This window comes from Panthera uncia, chromosome F1, assembly GCF_023721935.1.
Source record: "Panthera uncia isolate 11264 chromosome F1, Puncia_PCG_1.0, whole genome shotgun sequence".
NCBI classification, from domain to species: Eukaryota; Metazoa; Chordata; class Mammalia; order Carnivora; family Felidae; genus Panthera; species Panthera uncia.
Window position 1 is genome coordinate 65,805,728 of NC_064813.1, and position 7,398 is coordinate 65,813,125.

General features: G+C 60.4%; 2 protein-coding genes across 3 annotated transcripts in view; one reads left to right on the forward strand and one right to left on the reverse strand.

The window, feature by feature from the left end:
* LMNA (lamin A/C) overlaps nucleotides 1–5,640 on the reverse strand; it is a 36,932-nt gene extending 31,292 nt beyond the window's left edge. Inside the window, exon 1 of one of the 2 annotated variants that reach the window (XM_049634814.1) lies at nucleotides 5,434–5,634. The gene's annotated coding sequence lies outside the window, so the exon portion shown is untranslated. Of the gene's footprint in view, nucleotides 1–5,433 lie in introns of both variants that reach the window. The other variant, XM_049634815.1, reaches the window with a different exon arrangement.
* The window catches only part of MEX3A (mex-3 RNA binding family member A), a 15,786-nt gene continuing 9,796 nt past the window's right edge, over nucleotides 1,409–7,398 (forward strand). The window contains exon 1 of the mRNA XM_049635083.1: nucleotides 1,409–1,781. Coding sequence (XP_049491040.1) covers nucleotides 1,409–1,781 — 373 coding nt within the window. The remainder of the gene's footprint in view (nucleotides 1,782–7,398) is intronic.

The following is a 7,398-nucleotide window of genomic DNA, read 5'->3' on the forward strand; positions in this document are numbered from 1 at the left end:
CGGTCAGCGTGGTCGGGAAGGCTGACCGGGGCACAACGCCTCGGCTCAGCTCTGAAGGATGAGTGGGAGATGGCCGCAGGGAGTGGGGGAGAGGGGGCCCCAGGCAGAGGTTGCAGCAGCCACAGAGGCCTCGGGGGAGGACAGGAGCCTGGCAGGAGGATACGACCCACGCATACCTGGCACTCTCACAGCCTACTGTGCGAGACGCCTTTTACCAGCGGTGACCGAGGGGGTTACGTGATCAGAGGTCCGTTCTGAGCCAGCGTCTGAAGCCACACTGGTGGGTCAGTGCCATGACTGAGCTCCTGCCGTGTGTGAGCTCCAGGCTAGGTGCCAGAGGGCAGACCGGTGATGGCACATCCCAAAGCCCGTGTAGACAGCACCCCCTTGGAGATCAGATGAGGGAGGGCTGTGAGGGCCCCAGTGTGTGTGGCGGTGGGGGGGCGGGGGTAGAGCCGGGTATGGAGGGTGACAGGTAAGACGGAAAAGACGGAGACAGGTCGAATCTTTGGTGGGGGTGGAGGGGCGTGTGAATGAGCATGCCCAGCTTCCAAACAGCAGGCATTGAGAACCTACTGTGTGCCAGGCACTGGGGCCGGAGCTGGGAAACAGGAGTGGGCTAGATGCAGTCCCTGTCCTCAGTGAGCGCCCAGTGGGCTGGGAGCCATTATAATAGTGTGTGACAGGTGAGGGAGCCCCAAAGGGCCCCAAGGGAGATTCCCCAGGGAAAGTGACACTGCATTCCAGTCCTGCAAGATGAGCCAGCATTAGGGCTGCGAAGGGCGAGGGGATCATAGATGGCTCAGCACAGGCTGGCTGACCAGCAGAAGCAAGGCCAGTCTGCTTCTGGGCTGTCTTGCTCAGCGCTGTATCTCCAGTGCCCAGAACAGTGCCTGACACAGCCAGGGTCCGGTATATATAAACTGGATTCAAAAAAATAATAATTAACTCCTTGGTGGCTCAATCGTTTAGGCGTCTGACTCTTGATTTCAGCTCAGGTCACGATCTCACGGTCGTGGGTTCGAGCCCTGCGTCGGGTTCTGTGCTGACAGTGCGGAGCCTGCTTGGGATTCTCTCCTTCTCTCCCTCTCTCTCTGTCCCTCCCTCATGCTCTCTCTCTCAAAAATAAGTATATCAACTTAAGAAGAAAGAAAGAAAACCTCCTTATTAGGTACATATTATTATCATTTTTCCCCTTCAGAGCGAGGCCAGTTGGAGTCAAATGTCGGTTTCCTTGGCCTGTTCCTTGAACCGTGTCTCCCAGGGACTCAGGAGGGCAGGTGGACACGAGGCCAGTTTTATAAGCAGCTGGAGGGGGGTCAGGACAACCTGAGGAGCTGGTCTGACCGGCCTCAGCCACCTGGGTTTTCACCTTGAGTCGGGAACAGACTGGTCTCCCCTGTGCTGGATGCCCCGCCAGAAAAGGGCAGAGTGGAAGCCCCAGGTGACACCTGAGGAGGCGGGGCTGGGCGCCGAGCCCCAGCGGGCAGGGAAGAAACATCTGGGCCCGGTGTCCAAGTCCAGGCCGGAGCGGCTCCCAGCAGTCGGCCTGCAGCGCCACCTCGTGGTCAAGGTTCAAAGACGCGTCTCCTCCACCTGCGTGCCCCACTCAAGACCCAGGCAAGCTGGCCACCTGCCCAACCAGCAGGCCTCCCTGGGCACCTCCGGCACCAACCTCCGGGCATCCCTCCAGTCCTCTCCCTTCAGATTAACCTCCCTCATCCCTCTGGGACTCCGGATCCTGTTCATCCAGGAAGCCTCTCCAAACTTCTCCAGCTTCAGTGATCACTCCCTGCTCAGTCTCCAGACGCTCACTGGGTGTCACCATCTTACTCCTGGGGTCCTAAGCTCTGGGGTCAGATAGATGTAGCTCTGAACACCGGAGGGTCCACTTACCAGCTGTGTGACCTGAGCAAATTATTTGACCTCTCTGAGCCTTAGGTCCTAATGTTAGGCAGAGGTGTGTTCCCAGCCTCACAGAGCCGTGAAGAGGGTTGAACGAGATCAAGTCTGCAAAGGCCAAGAAGAGGGCCCAGCAGTAAACAGGCAGTCAGCAAAGGGCAAGTCCATTCCCACCCCTCTCTCTGACTTCCTCTTCCCTTTTCTAAAAAAGAGAGCATGACAGGACAGAAGGCACAAGACAGTCATAGGACCTGGGTTCTCCTTCTCTGTAAAATGAGGCCATCGGATAATTGATGAATCTATTCGAATACTGATTGATTCATTCATTCATTCATTCATTCCACTTCCATTCCACCTGTGACACTCTACAGGATGAGTATGCCTTTTATGTCCATTCATTCATCCGTGCCAAGCTGTGTCTAATGCTCCAGTGTCCCCTGTTAGTATCTAGCATAGTTCCCGGCATGGAGAGGGCACTGGAAAAGTCCTTCCTCGATAACCTACCAAGGGCATGCTTGCTGTCGCCCCCCCCCCCCCCCCCCGCCACCCGGCCCCAAGAGAGCAATCAGCCCAGCCTGGCACCAGGCGCCCCTCCCCCTCCCTCTCCCCAGCCCGAAACCAGAGCTGGCGCCACTGGGTGAGGAATCTGGGGACCAACTGTCACAGCTCCGGTGTCACCCGCCTCCCGGACGCCGGGGTCCAGCCCTGAGTCCCAGAGGGGCCCTGTCAGCCAGCTGTCCTGGGGGACCCTGGCTCCACCCCAGCCCCTCTGAGTTGCTCTCCCTAGGGAAATCAGAGAGTGCAGGGGACCTGGTGGGGGGTGCTGGAGTGGGCGCTGGGGAAGGGCAGGGGCCTCTGTCCAGGCCAAACCTCAAGCTGGGCGTCAGAGCCCGTGGAGACGGGTCCATGACAGCGGACGGACCTGTAGTGGCCTCCTCTCTTCTCCATCCCCATAGCCCTTCAAGGCCCAAAAACCGTTCTGCCCTCACATGCAATCCTGTTTGACCATGTTCTCTGAGTCACATAGGCTAGTTTCTGTGTCTTGCTGAGAGCAGAGATCAAATCTGGTATTTCTTTTGTGTGTCCTACAGAATTTTACTTAATACATTCTCACTGAGGGAAATTAATTCATTGTTCCAGCAACAGAGGGAAAACTAGCTGCACTGTCAGCAGGAAACACGGTGTTTAGATAGGTTCCCAGGAGGAGGGGTGTTAGGAAAAGAAAATGGAGACCCCGTAACACATAGGAGAGGAGGCTCCTCTGATGAGGACAGATGGAGAGGACGGGGGAGATGGCTAAGAGGACCTCCATAAGGGCCAGCCAACTTGGTGGGGCAGCCTCCCTGGGGCTCCGGGACTAGGGCATGGGGTGGGGGGGGGGGTGCACAAGAGCTAGATATGTGCCCCATCCCTTGGTACTTGGACAGGTGGTGACAAAGGGTGCCCACGTTTGCCCAGAAAAGAGAAGGGAGGTGCCTGGGTGGCTCGGTTAGTTAAGCGTCCGACTCTTGATTTCAGCTCAGGTCACGATCTCATGGTTCGTGAGTTCGAGCTCCACAGCAGGCTCCACACTGACAGTGCAGAGCCTGCTTGGGATTCTCTCTCTCTCCCTCTCTCTCTGCCACCCCAGCCCCACTGGCACTCTCTATCTCTCTCTCTCAAAATAAATAAATACACTTATAAAAAAAAAAAAAAGAGAGAGAGAGAGAGAAAAGAGAAGAGAAGGGACAGAGCTCCACACACAGACAAGCACGGTCTGGATCACCCTACCCCACTGCTGTCCTGAGCCGCCACACAAACCCTGGGCCACTCTGCTGTCCTGCCGTGTTTCGTAGCCAGGCCTGTGTGCACACAGGGAGACGCACACAGATACAGCTGGACTGAGCCACGCACTGCACACCCAGCCAACTCAACGGCTCCACGGAGGCCTTTGTTCCTCAGGCCCGGGGCTAGAAGCCTGCCCGTGCCGGCCACGGACACAGAATTTGCTTGCATCCCAGCACTCGACAGGAATTATTTTTGGAATTATCTGCTGGTTGTTTGGGATAATCTTTTTTTCTACGAGGCCAGATCTAGAACTGGCTTTGAGTGACTCACAGTGGGTCAGGATCTCCTCCAGGGCCTGGCACATCCTAAGAGCTCAAAAGGAAGCAGTTAGCTGAAAGAAGGAATGAATGAAAATTAATTAACGAAGAGCGCAATCTAGCCAAAGTCCACTGCGAGGAGAGAACAACAGGGCCAGAGCGCTAACATCGACCGAACACTTATCTTGAGTCAGGCACTGTGCTGGGGGCTTGTTTGTCCATTTCCGAGACGAGGAAACCAAGGCTCGGCGGCACCCGACTACTCAGGAAGCACGTCTGCCTCCAGAGGATTGCTCCTTCCTCTCACGCCATGAAACTTCGAATATGCAGTTAACTGGACACCCTCTTACTGAGCTTCTGCTCTGGGCAGGGCTGCGTGCTGGGCACTGGGGGGCCAGGGAGGGGGACAATGACAAAGAGGAAAGACAGCGCTGTCCTTTAAGGCCTTGGAGTGGAGAGATACGCCATGCACACACCTTTCTGGTCATAGGCAGACACTGAGGGGTGGGGTGGGGTCGGCACGGTCGTCTATTTCCAAGCAAAACTGTTTAAGTTAAGGCCTTCGGCCTGAATTCTGGAGCTGGCAGGCAGGCGGAAAGAGGAAGAGAAGGGCCCTGGACAGAAACCTAGCTTGTCCAATACAAGTGTCAGTGGAAGAGGGGAGTCCCCTGAACAAAGGAGGCCATCAGCCTCTGGGAGCAAGAGAAGGACTCAGCAAAACCCCGCCCCATGAAAACTCTGTCACCTGGGCAGTCTGGTGGTCCCCACTGTGGGTGGACATACCCCAGACCATCCGCAGGCACACGCTCCTGCGCGTGACCCAAGTGCCACTCACGCACGCACCCTGCCCTCCAGGGGCACGCGGTCACGTTGGCTTCTCCTGCCTCGGTTTTCTGTTTTCTGTCTGGAGTCTCAGTGGGACCCTGAGGGCGACACGTGGCGCATTAACACACCCAGGGCGGCCGGGGGGAGGGGGAAGCTGACTTGTCTTTGTCGGCTCAGTGAGGTGGGTCCAGCAGGGGCCTCCGCCTCCCCTGCCCCACTCCTTACTCTACCCTTCCTGTTCAGCGGCTGCCCCCTCCCCGCACACACACACTTGTTTCTGTCCTTTGTTTTCCACCCGGGGCCAAATCCCCGGGGCTTCTTTGGTCATTAACCTCCTGCTTTAATTAGCTTAGCGGGGAAGCAGAGCAAATTCAGGGGTGGGTGTCAAGGGGGAATCTCATTTCGGTGGGGACAGGAAGGCTCGGAGCAGCTGGTGACAAAAATGCCTGGCACACAATAAGTCCTATACAAGTGTGTGCTATTTCTATTAATGTGAAAAACAGTCACCTGGTCCACAGAGCAGGAGCCTCCCCCCACGAGAGGGCCCCACGGGCCCCCAGGAGCACAGGTGGCCCAATCCACGTTCCTGGGGCAGAAGGAGAGGGGACAAGAGCCTACCTACCTCTCCACTCCCTCTGCCGCTCAAGCCCTAAAGCTTGCTGTTAATGTTCGCTCAAATCCCCAGTGCAGGGGGCACCGACTCTGGGGCCCTCCAGGGGTGCCTGGCCATGGTTCCCCTCCCTTTGATCTTCTGCTGATCGGGAGCAAGAGCCCTGCCCCTCCTGGGATCCTGCACTCTAGCCCCCAGCCTCCTGCTGTTCAAATCTCCTCTTTCCAAGAACCAGCAGAGGGAACTGGGCTTCACCGCCCGGCCCTCAAGGCCTCACAGTGGCAGCTCTGTGAGGTCACCTCATCGCTCTGTTCCCCGCCTCCAGGCAGGACTTTACCTCACAACCCAGTTCAGAGTTTGGGTTTCCAAGGCCCTGCAGAAAAGGACACCTTCCCACTGTAGCTCACCCCCACCCATTCTCACGAAACGATTTTGGGAAGTTCTTCTGAAAGTCCAACCTCAAGCCCTCGGGCCGCAGTGCACCCTCTCTCCCCTTGGGAAGGGCCCAGGCATAAGAAGGGAGACAAAAGAAATGCTGGAGAGGCGGCGTAGGGAGGGAAAAGGTCGCAGTACCCCGACTTGCCCCAACTCCCTCTACAAGTACCCAGCTGTCCAATTCACGCCTTAAAAACTTATTTTTACTTCCACCGAACGTCCAGGGTGCAAGGAGCCGAATTAACGGGCTCGGGGGTGGGGGTGGGGGCAAGTGCAATGACGGTGGAGGCCCGAGAACAGATCACCCCCAAGGCGTCTGCGGGGCCCGGGCCCGAAGGAAGTTCGGGTCCCGAGCGCACCCCGTCTCTCCTCCCTCCTTGGGTCGCGCCCGAAGCCCGGGGCTCTCCCCCGAAACTGTTAAGTCACATCTCGCGTCCAAGCCTTCGCCTGCCTCCCCGCTCGCTGCCCTCCGCCCCCCCTCTCCCGCCCCGCGCCCCGCCGCCGCTCGGAAGGACCAGAACTAACTCACCTCCCAGTCGCCGCCGCTCAGATCTCCGAGCCTGGGGGGGGGGGGGGGGGGGGGGGGGGGGGGGGGGGGGGGGGGGGGGGGGGGCCGCCGGGGGGGGGGGGGGGGGGGGCGGTGAGCGGACCCCGGCTTTGGCCAGGGGGTCCCGCCCTCCGGCCCATCCCGGCCTCCTCGGCGCGCACGGCCCGGCGGCGCCCGCATCGCGCTGCGGGCTTTGTCTGCTCTGCGGAGAGGCTGTCCCCGCGGCCCGCAGCCGGGACGACTCCGCGGGAGGGAGGGGCGCCGAGGCAGCGCGCGGGGAGGGGGCGCGGCCAGGGAGGGGGCCGCGGCGACCCGGCCGGGCCGCTCCCGCCCCCTCGCCCCCTCATTACCATAAGAAAGGGGGACACCCCCCCCCCCTCGCCGGCCCGGACGAGGCGGGGGCGGGTGGCGAGCCCGTCTGGGGAGGGGGCGCTCCGTCAGCCTTTTCCGACCCGCTCCGGTTCCGTCCCCCGCGCCCGCCCCTCCCTCGGGGAAACCGGGGACCTCGACTTCCACCACCCCCAGCCCCCACCCCGCTGCGCCCCGGAGCCGGGCTGGAGACCGGAGGCACGTCCCCATCCTCCGCGGGGCGAGGAGCCCGAGCCCGCGCCCCCGAGGGCGGGAAACTACAACTCCCGGCATGCCCCGGGCGCCCCCGCGCCCCCCCCGCAGTTCCATGCTGCTCCATCCAGTTCATTTAAAACAAAAGAGTTTGAGCGCTGGAAGGGGCTGGGCTCGACTGGGGGCCACTGGGCGCCGCTCCCGGACCGGGGCTCGGTGCGGGAGCCTAAGGGGGCCGTCTGGACGGCGGGGTCTAGAGCCGCCCGGGTCGGAGGCGGGAGGGGTGGGGGCAGAGATCCCGCAGCCCCCCGCCCCCCGTCACCCCCGGAGCGGAGACGAGAGCGGCTTCCTCGGTTTTGCTTCTCTTTCCCCCCACCCCCACCCCGGGGGCTGGGGCGAGGGGAGTCGGGTTACAGGGTGTTTGGGGAGGGGGG